General features: G+C 38.9%; 1 protein-coding gene and 1 pseudogene across 2 annotated transcripts; one reads left to right on the top strand and one right to left on the bottom strand.

Annotated features, from left to right (window-relative positions):
- The first annotated feature begins 3,254 nt into the window (after positions 1 to 3,254).
- Positions 3,255 to 10,587, top strand: LOC145167305 (phragmoplastin DRP1C-like; annotated as a pseudogene). The gene is made up of 16 exons (XR_013741042.1): positions 3,255 to 3,599; positions 3,702 to 3,765; positions 4,275 to 4,379; positions 4,892 to 4,993; positions 6,584 to 6,634; positions 6,806 to 6,867; positions 7,426 to 7,516; positions 7,746 to 7,810; positions 8,078 to 8,272; positions 8,470 to 8,589; positions 8,711 to 8,781; positions 8,878 to 9,103; positions 9,202 to 9,252; positions 9,644 to 9,899; positions 9,987 to 10,126; positions 10,299 to 10,587. The product of XR_013741042.1 is annotated as a phragmoplastin DRP1C-like (transcript).
- FKF1 (flavin-binding, kelch repeat, f box 1) lies at positions 10,561 to 13,235 on the bottom strand. The gene is made up of 3 exons (XM_079086468.1): positions 12,865 to 13,235; positions 11,416 to 12,458; positions 10,561 to 11,332 (listed from the first exon to the last, which is right to left on the bottom strand). The coding sequence occupies exons 1-3, from the start codon at positions 13,143 to 13,145 to the stop codon at positions 10,734 to 10,736; spliced, it is 1,923 nt and encodes a 640-aa protein (XP_078942594.1). The 5' UTR covers positions 13,146 to 13,235; the 3' UTR covers positions 10,561 to 10,733.
- Between the last annotated feature and the right edge of the window lie 6,868 nt (positions 13,236 to 20,103).

Here is a 20,103-nt window from a genome sequence, read left to right on the forward strand (position 1 = left end):
GACTGAACATCTTCTTATGGATGAAGATGAACTCGGCGAGTTCAAGAACGAACTCGGCGAGTCGGTTGAAGATTGTCCGAGGTGCTGTTAAAGGCGAAATCGTCGAGCTCTTGCTAGACTCGACGGGTAAGGACGGGATTATGGCATTGTGTGGTCATGAGGACTCAGCGAGTTGGCAAGCCAACTCGGCGAATCGAATCAACTAGATGTTAACTTTGACCCAGAAGTTGACTTGGACCATGGGTATGACTTTGACATTGACTAGGGTTGCGTGACCCTTGTAAGGGTTACGAGTATGAGAATGAGTTGATAACTTGGAAGAGTTGTCGTGTAGAGATCGAGGAGTCGAGGAGAGTCGATTTCCACATCGAGATCAATTCAGACACTACGCGACATTGAGGTGAGTTAACTTCCAGTAGGGGCGGGTCTACGACCGCAATGCCGGCCCACCAGTAGGAGTTGTTAGATGATTGTCTTTGTGATAATTGTCTATGTTTGCTACTACCTGTTATGTTTATGTGCTAGTATGATATGATTTGTGTGATAGTGATAGTAGGGGGTGAAATAGTCCCCGGTTACCGGTCGATAGGACCAAAGGGGTAGATTAGTACCCAGCTATGCTAGACAGATTATGATATGATATTATGTGGTAGTAGTAGGGGGTGAAATAGTCACCGTCACCGGTTGAGATAAACCGGAGGGGTAGGTCGGACACCCCGGTATGTCTGACAGGGGTAGGTTAGGCACCCCGATATGCCTAGCAGGGGTAGGTTGAGCACCCTGGTATGCTCAGCACGGTAGGTCGGGCACCCAGATATGCCTGGCAAGGGGTAGGTCGGGCACCTGGTATGCCTGACAGTATGTGTTACGTATGGTATGTGGTATGATGGGGGAACTCACTAAGCTTTGTGCTTAAGGTTTACAATTTTGGTTTCAGGTACCTCTTCTGCGAAGGGGAAGGAGCCGGTGCGGTAGCGGCACATCACACACACACTGGATTCCGCACTATGAGATTTCTTGGGATTGTACTATGATTTTTATTACTATGGATGATATGGTTTTAAAACACGTTGCTACAGTTTTATAGATTGATTTGACGTTGGTGATGTTTTGATAAATTGTTTTATGAGTTACTTAATTAAAAACAGAATTTTTGGCCTTGAAAATTAGGATGTTACACATTCCAGGTAAAGACCATGTGGGGAGCCCATGACACTTGTATGTATGTCACATGATATTATGTGGTAGTATGCATGTGGTATTTTGGAGGAAACTCGCTAAGCTTTGTGCTTACGGTTTCCAGTTTATGTTTCAGGTACTCCGATTTTCAAATGGAAGAGCTCGGGATCATTGCAGAGCACACACCACATGTTTCCGTGTTCTGTGAATTACTCTTGATGATGTTTTGTTAAATCTTGTTTAGCTTGGTTTTATGGGAAAGATACGTATTAACGATCTATTAATATAAAAACAAAAAAATTTATGTCATGATTTTCGGGATGTTACACCTTAGCGGTTACCTTTTCATCCATGGCGGAAATGAGTTTTGCAATTTTCCATCAATTGGGATACCCAATTGACTAAAAGGATTGTTCCTTCTGTTATCCATCGTTTTTTGATTATTATTTCAAGAATTAGGGTTCCGAAATTGAAAACTTTATTTGTGTGGAGGCGCGAATGACCTCCGATGCTAGGTATCCGATGGTTCACTCTCTTCTTCTTGTACTCCACCTCCTGCGAACCACCACCACCCGCTTCCTCTACAAGTTTCCGACAAGATGATGGCTTCAGATCAAATAGAGTGGGTGATTCATACGGTAGAGGAGGGCGAATCGAGGTCTCATTAACAGTGGGTTGTGTGGTGTGCGGCAAAGTGGCGGTGATTATGGAATCTGGCATAGTGGCGATGGCTCTCAGGTCGTTGTTCTCCGGCGATGCAAGACAGACAGAGAGAAAACGATTGAAGCATTTATATAAAATCTTACACCTCATGATAGTTAATGCCTCCAACTCTGCATATGTAGAAATTGGAATATTGAGGCGTAAAATCGTTGTATAACAATGGATTTTGGGCTAGAAACTATGCCCCTCTTGTTCGTGATGCAGAGAGAGAGAGAGAGAGATTTTCTTTTTCTTTTTATTTATGTAATAAAAAAATTAAAAAAGGAAAATGCCAAGGGCAAATCCGTCATTTTAAAAAGTTTCAAAAATTTTGGACAAAACTTGCAACAAAATCAAACTTTTGGACCACCCTTGCGAGTCCAAACTTGTTTTGTCCAAACCTGCTAGTTTGGACATACCACAAGGACCATGTTGCAATTTTGTCTTTTCTTTTTGTACAATATATATTATCCAACTTATTGAAATTATTCACATATTACCCTTTCACCTACAGTAGCATGTCACAATGGTAATATGCGAACAAGTTCAACAAATTGGATGATATATGGTATAAAAAATGATTAAATGTGAATAAAAATCAACACTTTGTTACCTTCAAAAAATAATTTTCCATTTAAATTGTTATATAATAATTAATATATACAGATTCAACTGTGGAATATAGTGTAAAAGACATTTTATTGTCATTTTTTGTTATAGCTATTTCGAGTTCATTTGGGTCCTATATACATCCCTTTAAATTGTTATATAATCCTACCTAATAAATGAAAGTTTTTTACCACATGTAATCACCTAATTCAATATGCCACATGATATTTTTTTAATATTTTCAATTTTATATAAATCCACTTGGCAAATTGTGGTATTTTTGGCTTTGTTATTAAATTATAAAAAAATCTAATCTAAAAATATAATAAAGAAAATAAGGAAACTTAAATGTCTCCGTAAATTCTCACGTAATTTGTCAATTAATGTATTAAATTCAAATCAATCTTCCTAATTGAAAAACATAATTTTCGGTCAATTCCTTTTGAATTCACGATAATTTGTAAAAACCTTACAAAAATTGGTTCATTCACAACTAATATTGATATTTTTTTCAAATTCAGTTTTAAAAATTATTAAACATGTAATGTTTAATAAAATATATTAATTTTTTTTAAAAAACATGTATTTTATACGGTCTTACACCTAGTAATTAATATACGATCTTACACCTAATAAGTAATATATAATATAGTGTAAAAGACAATTTTTTTATTGTCATTTTTTATTATAGCTATTTCGAGTTCATTTGGGTCCTATATACACCCTTAAATCTACACGTTAAAACGTGGGTACTGATGCAGAGGTGCACACTAGATCATTACTTTTTAACAACCTTCGTCCCACTCAACCGTTTTTTTTTTTTTTTGGTTCAAATCTCTTTTTCTCGCCCAAATCTGCATCTGAAGCGAAACCCTGAATCACAAATTCATTCTTCATTTAATCAAATTTCCTGAAAATCAACCCACATTGTTGTAGCAGATAATCAATCGTGGGAAATCAGATCCTAATCGGGAATAATGGCGACAATGGAGAGCTTGATTGGGCTCGTTAACAGGATACAGATGGCTTGTACCGTATTAGGAGATCATGGAGGCGAAGGCATGTCTCTTTGGGAAGCTCTTCCTACTGTCGCCGTAGTTGGTGGTCAGGTCAGCCTATATACTTGCTTCTGGAAATCACATATTTTTGTTTCTGCTTTATCAACCTAACATTGCCATTTCCATTTTTTTTGGTAAAAAAATAATAATCAGAGTTCTGGAAAATCATCGGTGTTGGAAAGCGTTGTTGGCAGAGATTTCCTACCTCGTGGATCTGGTATATATATAACGATTCAGTCTACTGGTTTTTAGTGCAGTTATTGGATTTCCTGTACGAGTATATTTACATTTATGTATTTTTTCTGGAGACTATATATGTATATCTAGTAAACGTAATGCATTACTATATCCAAATTTCATTTAGGAACGAAGATGCTTACATTTAAATTTTAATTAGCAGAAGGTGATATCATATTGTTAATGATAGCATGGTAGTTCTTATAAATCGAAAAGATTTACCGGGGGAGCAAGAGAATTAGGTAACAAGGATTATCATGTTTCTCCCTCAATGGTATAAAGGAGGACTATTTGGCAATGTTTTTCAAGTATATTGAAAGATTATGGGAATTAATCTTTTGAAATGCATCTTTTTTCATCAGAAATGTTAAAGCTAAAAAGGAAATACATGTCTTCTTTTGTTGATGTTTTCTTGAACTATAAGGTATTGTTACAAGGAGGCCTGACTCATTTCATTCTTCTTTTGTGGATGTTTTCTTGAACTACAAGGTATTGTTACAAGGAGGCCATTGGTATTGCAGCTGCATAAAATAGAGAGGGGAACCGAGTATGCAGAATTTCTTCATGCTCCAAGGAAAAAGTTCACTGATTTTGGTATGTTAATTAGAAATGATTGATTCTCATCTTTTTTCTCGAGTTTCTTTGATCATTATTGGTGACTTAGCATGAGGTTTACAGAGGAAAAATAAATACACAGAAAAGATGAAGTGATAGGCTTTAGCAAGGCCAACATAGAGTCTTGGTCCCTTAAACTGTAGAAATGCTGCACATAGAATAGATATGAGTGTGTAGTCTTTACTCTTTATGAAATTACAGTTAGCTACTACAGTGACTTGGTTATTTCTCAACTCGGGTATGATGTCATGATCAAATATTATTCCAAGAAAGATTGAGCTCCATTTGATAAGTACTATGATGCCACATGTTTCTTCAATACTATTTCTTTAAATTTTGTCATGATATTTGGTTGTACAAATTAGCATTGGTTTCCCTATGAAAAAAATCATTCTTATTTCTTCAGTCATGTAAACAGTTACTCAGATTCATATGTGTTGCCTATAATGATAATATATCAGAACACTAATTGTTTGGTTTTCCTTGAGCAGCTGCTGTGCGTAAGGAGATTGAAGATGAAACAGAGCGTCTTACTGGGAAATCAAAGGCGATATCTAACCGTCCAATTCACCTTAGCATTTACTCTCCAAATGGTACCCTAACTTTTTTTATTTTTATTTTTTGTGGTAGTTGGTTACTTGATCTGTGATTTACTGGGAGATAAATAACAACTGTACAAGTCAATTCTCTCCTTGAACCATAAGTTTTATATGCATAGAAAAAACATGTGTATTTGCATGTGACATAATGTTAGGAAGGTGATGCCCAAGCATTCTTATTGAATAAAGGTGGCCAACATGGGAAGGCTAAATAGTAAATAGTTCAATGAACGTGATGAAGCCCTGAGACCTTGTGAAACTGCTAAGGCCGAAGGCTAACACATGGGGGCATACTATAAGGGAATAGCATAGTTAGTTATGGGGTGGTAGTGGTATATTTGCGAAAACGTGTGAGGGATTTCATTCGGCTCTTATGCTAACCACATAGCAGGCTGTTGTGTACTTGATTTACAACATCTCACATGATGCTCTTGGGATATAGGGCAGTGTGGGCCAGTTCAACGGAAGATTAACCCTTTGTGCATTAACATTTAGTGGTAACCTAATGAGTAACAACTTTTATGCAAAAAAATCACAACATTATATGTAATAGAGATTGATGTCAAGTCCCAAGATAGATAGACCAGTTGGTTTATAAAGGCAATGTAATGATCTTTCACCCCATGCTAATTTCTTTATGTCATCAAATTCTTTTTCACATAATGCTATAATTTATTAAACCTAGTATTTTTGTTTCCACTCGAGTGCCCTTCGTGCTTCACTGCTCTTGTTTTAAAGCAAAAGAGACTAGTTCTTGGGAGTAGTATTACATTCCCTTCCATATATAGCATCTCATTACTATAAACAGAAGATCCCTCATTTAGAATGAATGCATCAATATCCTTTTTAGGTGTAGAGACCATGTAAAATTATATTTCAGGTTCTACTCATCATATACAACATGGTTTAAATGCAAGAAAGAGCGGCATACTTCCATTTATTTGTGTACTTTAGCATCCTACTTTCATTTCTTTATACTACAACATTGTACTTGTCATCTTTTTCTTATTAAAGCAATGTACTATGTAAAATATACCAAATGATAGCAATGTACTTTTGACTTTTTTCTAGTTGGGAAAAATCTACCAAATTACAGCGTTGTACTTCCAGAAATTTCCTAATTTACATTATACTTTGAAAATCTACCCAATTATAGCAGAGTATTTGGACGGTTTTTGTTATAATTGGGTAGATTTTTCAGTATGCATATGCTGTAATAGGAAGAAATATAATTAAAAACAGTAAATGAAAGTACGTGTGCGTTGCTATCTTTTCCATTTTTTACCCTATATAACCAAAGGCCTAGACTGAAGATAACCTTGAGAAGATGCATAAAGTTTTGTTTAACCTAAAAAGTTTGAAGTCACATCACATGAGGGAGTACTAATTCTTGCCCGTATGTATGTATGTTACTGTGTTCTGAATTCCCTTTTCGTTTGTGGTATTCATGAATAATGACTTATAATAATTATAAACGTACGTGGTCACATTTTAATGTTTCCTTTCGATGGTTAGTTGGATACATCAACATCAACATCAACATTAAGTTTTGAGTTTTTTGCTTTTTGGTTTTTTCTTTTACAGTTGTGAACCTGACTCTTATAGACCTTCCTGGGTTAACAAAAGTTGCTGTAGGTGAGCATTTACGTATAACATCATTCTGTTCCAGCCTCATGGGATGGGACTGGACAAGATTTGTAGGGTGTCCCTGTCCCACATTTTTTGGTTCAAATATTGTCCCTACTCATTCATTCCAAACACAGTATATATAACATGTCTTAAAAAAGTAATGGGCTATATTTGCAGAGGGACAGCCAGATTCCATTGTTGAAGATATTGAAATGATGGTCCGTTCTTATGTTGACAAGGTAGGATTACCTTGGCTGCTAGTTGTTGCTAAAATTTGTGTCGTATGATATGAAAATTTGAAGCGGTATGATGTTTTTTTACACACAAAAAAGTTAGCACTAAAATGAGTGTAGCTTGGACTAAAACCTAGTTCACAATTGAGACCGTGTATCAGAGAGTCAGCTTAAACGTCCCGCATCATGACACATGACATCAGCTCCAGATCTTATGTATTATGTTTATGTATATCCTTTTTGTTTTTTTTTTTAATTAACGGACTTAACAGAAAGAATGACAACATAGAAAGTCAAGGAAATGAGGCTTTCTCCATTAAGTTGTAGCTCATTACAAAATTTCCCTCATTTATTCTTTCTTTTCTTCCACTTCCCCAAGTATGTTGTCATCGTCTAAAATACTTTTGGAACATCATTTATCCAGACAGCACTTATTAATCAGAAAAAAAAACAGAATCTTAGTTTAGTAGTAACAGAAAACGTTAAAAAGGGTGGGTTAACATGGCTCATCCATCATCAGTTCAGTCATTTTATATCTAATAATTTGTTTTGTTATTGGTGTAGCCGAATTGCATTATTTTAGCAATTTCTCCTGCTAATCAAGACATTGCCACATCCGATGCTATAAAGCTTGCTAGAGAAGTTGATCCTTCAGGTATCTTATCAACTCTTACATGTTGCTATTGGACCAGACTCAACAAACTTTCTAGGGATACTTTTGAGGATGAGGATCGAGAGGGCATTTACACCTTTTTTTTTTTGTATATACTAGATATCGAGAACCTGTACAACCTTTTTGGGTGGGACAAGGAATTTCAAAAAAAAAAAAAAATCCCATTGACATCGGTCTTGGTTTAAGAATACTAAATTAATCATTTTCGTAGGTGACCGAACATTTGGAGTGGTAACCAAACTTGATCTCATGGATGCGGGAACCAACTGTTTGGATGTATGTGATTATCAATTCACGAGTATTTCGATATATATATATATATATATATATATATATATATATATATATATATATATATATATATATAATACGGGACTTGACAAGTATTTAAGAGGATGTGAATGAGGAGAATCCCATCTTTTTGGGTGAGACAAAGGATTGCATTGACATCTGCCTCAATCCTAGTCCAATGTGCATAATACAGATTGGTTATAGTTAAAAATGTTTGGTTGGTGTTGGTGTGATTAAAATATTATATGACAGGTTCTTGAGGGAAGATCCTACAAGCTTCAGCATCCATGGGTTGGAATTGTAAACCGTTCACAAGCTGATATCAACAAGAATGTTGACATGATGGCTGCTCGACGAAAGGAACAGGAATATTTTGAATCTAGCCCTGACTATGGACACCTGGCACATAAAATGGGTTCAGTATATCTTGCAAAGCTTTTGTCCAGGGTCAGTCTTCACTCTTTCATACATATTTTCTTAGCTTACCCTACCCTAGCAGTCCAAAGGTGGTAAATCCGTAAGGTTTTACTGTATGTATGTCTAATGTCTAATGTCTTATTAGAATGAATAGATATTATATTATTTGCATATGGATTTGACTGTTTGACAAGTTTGCGGTGGTGTTTCTGTTTTTCCTGAATCAGCATTTAGAGAGTGTTATCAGGCAGAAGATACCAAGCATAGTTGCTTTGATAAACAGAAATATTGATGAAATCAATGCAGAGCTGGACCGTATTGGCAGGCCAATCGGTGTAGATGGAGGGGTATATATATATATATATATATATATATATATATATATATATATATATATTATTTACTTTTTTTTTTTACTTGCTAAATATTCATTTTCATTTTTTGTTTTGTTTTGTTTTTCCTCAACAGGCACAACTTTATACTATCTTGGAAATGTGTCATGCATTTGACCGCGTGTTCAAAGAGCACCTTGATGGAGGGTAATGCATGAATGATATTTACTTGGCATTTTCTGTAGTTGTTAATTTAGTCGACTGCAAATTTCAAAAGTGATTATTATTCTGGGAGCATTTCAGGCGAGCAGGTGGAGATAGGATATATGGAGTGTTTGATCATCAACTACCAGCTGCTTTGAAAAAGCTTCCTCTAGAGCGCCACCTGTCTACCAGTAATGTGAGAAAAGTAGTTTCAGAGGCTGATGGTTATCAACCCCACTTGATCGCCCCTGAGCAAGGATACAGAAGACTAATAGATGGATCTCTTGGATACTTCAAGGGACCAGCTGAAGCTTCTGTGGATGCCGTATGTTGTACATTTTCCATCTTATTTATATACCCTAAAGGCCCTGTGTTGCTGTTTCTTATTCCCTCTCATTCAATTAACTTATTAACTGTATGTAGGTACACTTCATTTTGAAAGAACTTGTGAGGAAATCCATGGCAGAGACGGTGGTAAGTAAACCGTATGAGTGGAATATTTGAATTTTGAAATTTGTTCAAGTTCAAGTTATTTATGCCACTGCACCCAAATTTAGCTTGCTTATTATCTAGAAAAAGCTCATAGCTTGAACGATAACTCATGGGATGGCTATATTTGATGATGAGGTTCTTTACTTGTTTTTTCTACCTAATTCTTTTTGGGTGGGACAAAAAATTGTAATTTGTGTCGTTGACATCAGCCAAATGCAGTACAATCACAAACACAAGCACTCTTGTTTTACAACCAAAGAGCAAGTAGATATTATATATATATATATATATATATATATATATATATATATATATATATTCTCTGAAGTGAATACTTGCTGGATGATATGAATATGATGTGTGTTGAATACAGGAGTTGAAGCGGTTCCCATCACTCCAAGCGGAGATAGCAGCTGCTTCAAATGAAGCACTGGAAAAATTCCGTGATGAAAGCCGGAAAACAGTTAGCCGCCTCGTGGAAATGGAATCAACTTATCTGACTGCCGAATTTTTTCGGAAGATTCATGCTGAATCAGATAACAACCCCAAAGACATCCATAATAACAAGCATTCAACCACATCCCACCCAAATGCAGATCGTTACAATGATCATCACTTCAGAAAGATTGGTAAACACCATATCCATGTTCCCATTTGATCTATATTTGACTTTGACCTCTAGTGTTGTTATTTTTGAAATCAATGATTGTGATCAGGATCAAATGTGTCTGCTTATATTGGAATGGTTTGTGATGCTCTTAAGAATACCATCCCCAAGGCTGTTGTTTATTGTCAAGTCCGAGAAGCAAGGAGATCTTTGCTCAATCTCTTCTATGCACAAATCGGTAGAAAAGAGGTACATATCTTTTTTTAGCCAACATTTGTTCCAATGCCGTAATATATTAGGTGGCAACCTATATATATTACAATCAAAAGAAAAAAAGTCCATGATTGTGAGTTAAGTTGGTTATAATAAGCATCAAAATACCATTTGGTTACCAAATGGTGATGGATATGTTTTAATGCAGAAAGAGCAACTTGGTAGAATGTTAGACGAAGATCCAATGCTCATGGAAAAGAGAGGCTTTATCCAAGAGACTTCACCTCTACAAGTCAGCGAGAGACGAAATCGATTCAGTCTCATGGAAGTGAGAAAGTAAGCGCCTTGCCTCATCACATTTACAAATCCGTACAACTAACTCTCTCTACTTAATTTCACACAAGTTAATTTTGTTCATTTGTACGTCATCATCTTATGTTGTGTACTAAGGTTGAAAGACAAGAACTTGATTTGCTAAAAAACAATTTGTTGTGTTACGTAGTGTTACTGTTTTCAGCTTCAAATACATATACATATCAAAGTTTTATATGATGCTTTATAAACAAACATACAACGGAAAACCTGTGGTAATTATAAAACTTTCAAACAAAAATCCTATATAATGAGTAAGAAAGATGAATATTCATGGGTCCACATCCTGCCTGCTTGCCAAACACAACTCATGCAACTCATTAAGCACCCACTCTTCACCCGTATGACCACCCAACACAAGAACCCTGGTACCCCCAACAACACAAGTACTATGACCCCAAGCAAACTTGGGAGGTTGACCAGGCACATTCAAAATTCTCCAAGATGGTTTCTCCTCGGCAGGGTCCAACAAAAACACCTGAGAAGGCGAGTGCAGCCCCGCAATGGAACCACCAAATATTATAACCCGCCCGCATGGCATACTCATGGCTACGTGGTCAAGCCGTGGCGGTGGGACCACAGCACTCTGGGTCCCAACACCCGTGAACCCATTGCACTCCAAAAGCCTCCATTCAGGCTTCTCATCCATTACATCCATTGTATATGCCTCACTTGATCTTAACCTTAAGTGACCGCTGTTTGCCAGACCCCCGTACATGAGAATTTTTGTTCTTCCGAAAACAGACAGCGAGTGTCCCAGTCGAGAGGGTGGGACCGGTGAAGTCGGGATTTCTCGCCACATCGGTTTTTTCGTTGTCAGATCAAGGATAAACGTGTCGTTCAGAAGGACTCCTGCGTCTGTGCACCCACCTGAAGATAAAGATATAACAATTAACAAACAGACAATAAGAAACCAACTTTAACATCTTTAAAAATTAAAATTAACTACGGACCTGAAACAACTAATTTTGATCCTTCTATGGTGCAAGAGCTGTGCCAAGATCTTGGCGGGGGTGGACAAGCGCCAAACACTTGTATCCAGGTTGGTTGTTTGGCATCCAAGTCAAGAACAAACACATCATTCAACAATCCTTGTTTCCCACACCCACCAAACACCACCAACCAGGAGCCATTAAGTGAGGAAAGCGTGTGCCCCCATCGCCCTGGTGGGGCGGACTTGACGCTCACCTGCCGCCACTCGGGATTGACAGCATCAAGATTAAGAACAAACGTATCGTCCATTGGCTCCATGTTAACTCCTTCACCACCAAATAAAACAAGCCGGTTTCCAGCTGCACATGCGCTAAAATTACAACGTGAAGGCTCCACTGTACCTCCGACCCTTAGTTTCTTCCAACAAACAGCCTCAAGAGTGGTGAGCTCACGAGCAAGACGGCCCCACCCTAATTTATTATTAGTCATATGTTCTAATGCACCTGTCACTTCTCTTCCCCAAGCATTCTGACACACCATTTTTCTAACATGCTCGTTCTTTGTAAGTAGCCGGATCCGCCTACAAACAGATCCGATTGAAGCAACATCTCTGGGTGTCAATCGGGACAGAATGTCTTGAGCCATTACTTCATCTGAAAGTTGAAGAATCCCACACTCGATTTGTTGTTGTTGCTCCATGTTTGGTGAGTGGAATTTATCACTTACTTGTTGATTAGATTGAGAGTGAGACTGAGACTGAGATTGAGATTGGATGTCGTTGTTGTGAGTCTCTTTGAAAACAGGGTAGGATATGGAATTTAGATCGATTTTGGCTTCTGTGAATACTTGGATGCCTATTACGTGTGTGACTATGCCATCATCACCATGAATTGGAGCAAGTCTTAGCCGGTTGACCAATGGAGTTCCGTCTTTTCTGAAGTTGAGAAGCTCTCCCTGGAAATCGATTCCTTCTTCCAGACATCTTCTGATCTCTGATACACACACAGGGTCCACCAATGGGTGCCGTCTTTGGGCTCGTGGGTCTCTGTACTGCAAGAAACGACTTGAGGCAAAACATTTCCAAATAAGTACATTTCTCAAACTACAAATAAAAAGAAATAAAAGTGAAAAATACATTGCATTTAACTCTATTAATTATGCTTTTCAACTATCATGCAAAATTTCTCCCTACAACTACAACTACTACTGTTGGATTCGATATCAATCAAACTAATTTGGGAGCCAGATCCAACAATCTGATACAAATGCAAAAATGAACCACGCGACGCATAGATTCAATAAGTAAATGTAAAACACAGAGCTCGTTAAACCTCTTTTCTATGAGATCCACAAGAAGAACACATGTTTTCCGTACACTCTCATATGAGCGTTTAATTGATAACCGGAAGGGAAACTTTGAACTAAAAAAATAACAAGCAGTAAATCGGAATGAGAAAGTGGAAATATACCAGTTCCGACCAAGGACTTCATCGGCACGATAACCGGTGGTGGATTCGAATACCTTATTAACGTAGATTATAGGAAAATCTGGTTCCATAGCATCCGAAACCACAATTGAAGTCGGAATCATCGGATTGAAAAACTCGCCTAACCTCAACGAAAATCCGCCACCGCTCTCCTCCTCCTCATCGTCTATATCGTCGTAGCAGTAGTCGTCGTCATCGGTGGCGCTTTTGAGCCTCTTGATCCTCTGAAGATCGTCTGATTCATCGGCTATAGGCATCCCCATGGCTAGTCAAGCAAGGAAAAGATAGAATGGTGAATGGAAGGTGAGAGATAGATATTTATTCAACTTTCAAAAACCCATCAAAATATCCCACTTTTAAAATATCCGCCGGAAGACATACATAAATAAATTAACTTTTTTGTTTTTTCTTCCTTCATGTTACAGAAATTGACGCGTCGTAAAACAGGACACGTGTTGCTTTATACATCACTCTCATATCATAATATTTTATTACCAAAAGTCATCTCACATACATGTCGATCGTTCGTTTTATAACATAAAACAATAAATGCAATACTTACAATGTATTTATTTATCAAGAAGAGCATTATAAATTCAGTTTGTTTATCAAAATTTAGTAGTAAACAGTTTGTAACAGTTTTATCATATAACAAAATAAAAAACGATTAAACATGAAGTTATTTAGGGTGTGGGGCGGTGCAAACGCAATTGACAAGATGTGACGTGTATCGTAGCCGAAGATATTTTTGTAAGTGTACCACAAAATATCTCATTTAATCAGCCAATTATCTTCCTCCATATCACCTTAATATTTCCGATATTTAGATATTTCGATCACAGTGACGCGAATATTTGTTTGCGATTCAGATTCTGTTTTGATACTTGAAGCCCTAAACCCAAAAAGACTTTTGGGCCAACAATATCCCAAAACTTAAGGTCTAACAGTGGCCTAAAGGGATAATGACTTAAAAGGGTAATTGATTTTTCGATTTGTACACACTTGGTCACTGAGTTTTTTTTTTCGTCCACATTTACCCATTCAACTTGTTAAACTGTACACATTCAGTTCTTATGACCGGTTACTCCAGGTTAGCCGGGAAAAAAAGACTTAATAGGGTAATTTATTTTTCATTTTGTACACATTTAGTCCTTAATATTTTTGTACAAATTTAGTCCTTAACATTTTTTTGTTTCAAAATAAGTCCTTTTTTGTACTCATTCAGTACTTATGAATGATTTCTTTAGGTTTTTCTCACAACATCATATATGGGACAATCATTGATAAAGTGTATGGGGTTGTTAATGCTTATGTCCAATGCGATTTCGACCGCTTGGTTGCGTAGGTCTTGTGGTTTGACTTTGGTCTTGTATTTTGAACATCGTAACTTCTTCATAGGATATCAGATTTTAACCATCTTTATATCCACGTGTTCATTTTTTGAGTCTACTACAACTTTCATTAAGATTACTCCCGTTAAAATGTAATATATTTTTACTTACGATTTTATAAAAAACATTCATACATGCATTCATAAAAAACGTATGGACAGGGGCAGACGCAGGAATACATAGTAGGTGTTGTCGATACATGAAAAATTAGTATAAATGAAAAAAAAACAGAAAAAACAAGTGTTGTCGGTGCAACACTGGGACCATGCTAAATCCACCCCCGCGTATGGATATAAAAATCGTAAGTAAAAATATATTATTTTTAATGGGAGTAATCTAAATGAAAGTTGTAGTAGACTAAAATACGAATGCATGGATATAAAGATCGTTAAAATCTGAGATCGTATGAAGAAATTATGACGTTCAGAACACATGACCTAAGCAACTAAGCAGTCGAGATCGCGATGGATATAATGTAACATCCCGTTTTAAGTAAAGTAATTAGATAATAAATCAGGAACCCCGGGAAGTAATTATTATTATTATTTTATATTGTTTGAGCCGAAAATCGAATAATAATTAATAAATTGTTGGGTTCGGGAAGTTAAATGACAAGATTTGAACTCCAGGGGTTAAATTGTAACTTTTGGGACTTCATTTGAAAAGATTTTGAAGGCTAAGGGGGGGCTATTGGTAAGTATTAGACTTAATTTGTAAAGAATCTCAGGAGGCTGGGTTTGAAAGGTAAATTTCGGACCTTATTTGGAAAGAATAATGGAAGGAGGGGCCATTTCCGTGATTATGGGATAGATCTTAAAGGATCCGGGTATTTAAGCATAATACCACCGCAAACCCTAACCCTATTTCACTATTCCCAGCCGTCACCCCCTTGTACCTTCCTCTCACCTTCAACTGCCTCCATCTCTTCTAGTGAAGTTGGAAACCTCCGAGCGACCGCCATTACCACTCCGAAGCGTCGTCTGTTTTGTTGTCGTTGCCACCGCTAGATTGCGTCGCCACCAAGCTCCGCCGTTGCTGCGCCGCTGCCGTTGGAGACAAAGACCATTGTTGGAACAGAAGAAACACGCCATTTCCGATCGCTGTTACTGCTTCCGGTGAAGAACCGTGTCTTCTCTTCTCTCCTCTCCGTTCAGTGTTGTTGCTACGTCGCCGGTGTCGCCCCGACGGCTGTTCTGATGCCACCATGTCGTTCAAGCACCACACACAACCGCGAGGGTGAATGAGCTTGGGGTGTGGGTTACTGTGTTGCGTATGACTCCGTGTGTATGGGTGCGTATTCAAGTGCAAGGTGTGTGTGTACATGGTTTTGTTGGTCGGAAACCATCAGAAGACCACCATGGCTGCCAACCATGGTGGTTACTGTCGCTTTTCAGTTCTGCCACCACCAGCCGCCACGTGGTGGTGGTTGTGTACGTGCTCTTCTATGTTCTTATGTGTGTATGATTACTGTTGTGCGAGTTGCTGTGGCCGGAGGCTGGAGAAAGACCCACCATGGCCGCCAGCCATGGTGGCCACCGCTAGCTGCCATGTTCCGTCGCCACCAGCCACCATGGAAGGTGGCTGTGTGTGTTTTCGTGTATTTTAGGTGTGTGTGTGTGTATGTTTATTAGTGTGTGTGTTATTTGGATCGTATTGTAAATTGTAACCAATCAAGATAGTGAAGAAAATTCGTCACCACCACCACGAGGTGGTGGTTGCCGCCACCGGTCGCCGTGTCGGGTGGCGGTGTGCTCTGATTGCGTTTGGACCTCGTTTGGATGTTTGGTCAAGGGGCTACTAAACCCTAATGGGCCAAAAGGAACCCTAGTGGGCCCTAAGAGACCCCAATGGACCCAATAAAACCCTAATGGGCTTGATGATATTCTAGTGGGTCTAATAGGCCCAATAAAGCCCTAATGGATCTAAAAGCCCAACAAATTGATAAATGGGCTAGTATTTGGGTTGGAAACCCTAATTAGGGTTTGGAAAACCCTAAGAGCATAAAACCCTAATTGTGGGAATTGTTTGGGACGCGCACGAGAATTAATTATTAAACTTTAAATTATAATTAATAAGCATGGGCAAATTAACCTAAAGCAATATTGGACTTAATGGATTAAGTCCTTAATGGGTTAAGTAGGATTAAGTCCTTAATGGGTTAAGTGAGAAACACTTAACCCTAATTGTCATTTTATGTGAAATCCTAATTTCACATGGGCCTTGAGTTGGGCCTTCCTAGTGGGCTTTGGTGATTATTGATGGGTTGTCCAAGAACAAGTTAACGGAACAAAATAAGTAGATGGGCCTTAAGGAAAGACCATGTAGAGGTCTGGGCCCAATTTGGAAAATTGGGCCATATGTTGGGCTTTGGCCCATGATTTGACTTTTGGGCTTTTGTAGTGTGAGTTGGACCTTGGGCTTGGAACCCAATTATTAATTGGGTATTGTTTGATGTTGACAGTTCGGGAATCTGTCAACCAGTAGCTGGAGTTTTATCTGCGGGACTTCAGCAATGTCAGGTGAGTTATCCTCACTATACTAAGGGGTCTAAGGCACCAAGGCCGGCCCATTGGATATGTTATCCTAGCAGTGTTAGATGTTGAGTATGAGTTAGTGTTGCATGCTAGTGGTTATGCCAGTTAGGTAGACCTGTAGGACCACTTGTGATGTTATATGATTATTGCATGCTCAGTGGTTGTGTTATGTGTTTGTTATATAGGATGGGTTGAGGTTGTACTGCTTCGTGCGGTAGCCAACAAACCTTGGGAGCATTCCGGTTATGAGCTAAGGGAGACTCGTACTGTGGGCTCGGGAGCATTCCAGTTATGGGCTGAGGGAGACTCGTACTGTGGGCTCGGGGGTATTTCAGTCTGTAGGCTTGTGGACCCGTTATGTGTTGTTCTGTTCAGTTTGTTATGATATGTTATTGCTGACATGGTTATGTGGACTGTATGTGTATCGGTATTTTGGGGGTAACTCACTAAGCTTTCGGGCTTACAGTTTCAGTTTATTGTTTCAGGTACATCAGGGGATCGTGGCAAGGCAAAGGCGTGATCGTACAGCTCCTCACTTTTTATGACCATGTTTCTGGGATACTCTGATATTATACATTTTGAAAACAAGTTTGTAATAACTAATGGTTTTTGGGTTGTTTAAAAAGTTTTAAATTGGCTTGAATTTTGGGTGTTACAAGTTGGTATCAGAGCCTTGGTTTGAGTGAATTGGAGGAACACTCGTGTAACTACAGTCTCAAATCAAGGAAAGGATTTTCAAAATGATTTTTTTTCAAAAAGGTTTTCAAAATAAGTAAAGGAGGATGCAGGGTGTACGATCAGCCGAAGCCAGTAAGTAGACCCCAAAATACCATATAAGTTATTTGATTATGAGATATGTTAGAACAGCATGTTAGTACTAGGCTAGGGATCTTCAGGAATTGCATGATAGAATTGTCTGATTACATGATGCATGCTAGCCTAGGGTTTCCTTTATATGAGATTGACATCATTACTGTAGTTGCTTAGTGTATGCATCACGGTTATACATAACCAAGATCTTATAGCCTGAGAATGTTTGATTTGGCCTTATGTTCTGTTCTTGTTTGATTGGGAGCTTAGGGTAGGATTGGATATTCGAAAGTCTATAGGGTCCAATGTTATGTATGGCTAGCATACACTAGTGCTGTAGGGTTGGTGTAAGTTTCATGGATGGATGGCTTGTGTGAGGCCGGGAGGCCAGTTATGAGATATTTAGCATTCCTCTAGGAGTGAGGATTGAGCGCTCGCCATGTTGTGTATTCAGTTAGGGCGTTGTGGTGTTATTTGAGACAAATATGGGTAGGTGTGGAAGGTAGTAGGGGCCCATACTACTGAAAGCACAGGACCCATACGCGTGTCAAGTAAGTCACAATCCCTAGGGTTGGGTTGCGAGTTGGTCCCCTATCATTATATGGATTATCAGAGATCTTTCTGGTGTCTTACTAGAATGGTGGTTACGAGACGGCTTGAGACCCGATCCAGGTTAGGATCGGGAGTTGGCAGCCAGGATAGGCTAGCATTATCAAAGGGTTGTGTCAGTGAGATCATCCGGAAGGAGTTGATCGAGTTTCTTTAGGGACAGTTACCGGATATGTTAGGGTCTATTAAGACCGCCATGGTTGAGTATTTCAACGAGCGCTACGCAGCTATTGCCGAGACGGTTGCCGCATTAGTTTTATCAGCTGTAATGACGGCAAGGGGAAGGGCTGGTCGAGCTTTTCAGTACCGGGACTTGTTATTGGTACATATTCTGATGAGCAGAGGGTTGCAGTTATCTGGGATCAGGGAGATGTTCTGTACTTGTTACATTCCGCAAGTTAAGCGGGAGAGTCTAGCACATGCGTTTCTAGATTGAGGCTTCGGGGGTTTTGCTCGAGGCCGGAATGTGAGTCGCGGGGACTCTGGAAAAGAATAATGATTATGTTCAGCTGGAGTTATGCAACTGGAACTAAATGGTTAATTGATAAGATTGGAATGTCGTTTTCTAGGGCAAGGATTGTGCCCTTTCAGTTTACGAGCTCGAAGGATTGAGCAGGTTTGTGACCCAGGATCAGGTTGTATTCCAGCTCGGGTCAGTTGGTCGTCGGGATTGGCGACAATAGTTCAGCGTTGGTGAGCGCGGGTGGGTCGATGTGGCATAAGTATTTGGAGGTCCAGTTCGCCTTGGATCTCTTGTATCAGACGGTATGGATTGATTGTGCGATCTATTGCACTCTTGGGATTGTAGACTATGTCTGGGGAGCAGTTGTAGCCCAGATTAGGGAAAAGGTTGTTTCAGCTACTGCAGTCAGTTGTTGAGGATTGATCTGGTGAGTGAGTCAGGGTGCGAGACCCTGAATGATATGATTTCTAAAGCCGAGAGTAGGAGGTTTTTTTGGAGCACTTGGGAAGAAGGGTATTATATGGGAGGTCTACGGACAGGGTCCCATAGGATGGTTATTCAGTATTTTCAGGATTCAGTGGTGTTAGTAAGCATTATTGATTGGCCGAGGAAAGCGCCAAGGGAAGTAGCTCGTTGTTGAGACATTAGTCGGAGCATCTATTTTTTTTAACTTCAAGATTTGGGTGTGGGATCATTCGAGATTTAGGGACTGTTGGTTTCTAGGGAATTCAGGAAGTGTTCATCTAGTTATCAAAAGCATGTGATCATTTGGGATTGGCTGGTAATGGAGCACCAGTTGGAAAGAATTGGTTGTCATCAGATCGATCGTTGGAAAGTAAGAAGGATTGGAAATTCTCCAACTTTCATGTATTGTGAGGACTTAGTCGAATCTAAGTGGGGGAGAATCGTCCCAGAATGCAGAAGTCGGATCGGTTTTGAAGGTGGGATAAGTTTCTCATTGTTATCAGAAAGGAAGAAAACCCAAGTGGCTGATTGGTTTGAGGTTTGTGTGAGTTGGGAGTTCGGTAAAACTCCCCAGCGTGTGAATCGTGACATCTCGATGCTTGACAGCAAAATTAGGAATTTTCAGATTGAGCGTCAGCCATTGAAAGTTTTGTCTGTTGCTGTTCAGATTGCGGTTTCAAGAAGGGTCGGACAGGCGCTAATCGGTGAACCTCCCAGAAAGCGGGAAATTCTCCGAAGGAAATTCAAGAGGCGACGGTTGAGGAGTTAGGAACATGTCAACAATTTATTTGTGCGGTGTGCTTATATTTCCTAAGTCTTTGGGGGTATGTTTCCCCTCAGTAGTGGAATAGACTTTTGATTCTTATCGGAGTCGGATTTCCGGTACCCTTGGGAGTAATTGTGGAAGTCTTCTTGGACTAGCTTTGGAATTAGTAGAATCGGATCAGTC

Source organism: Lactuca virosa, chromosome 3 (assembly GCF_052849685.1).
Source record: "Lactuca virosa cultivar CGN04683 chromosome 3, Lactuca_virosa_CGN04683_v6, whole genome shotgun sequence".
In the NCBI taxonomy this organism is placed as follows: domain Eukaryota; kingdom Viridiplantae; phylum Streptophyta; class Magnoliopsida; order Asterales; family Asteraceae; genus Lactuca; species Lactuca virosa.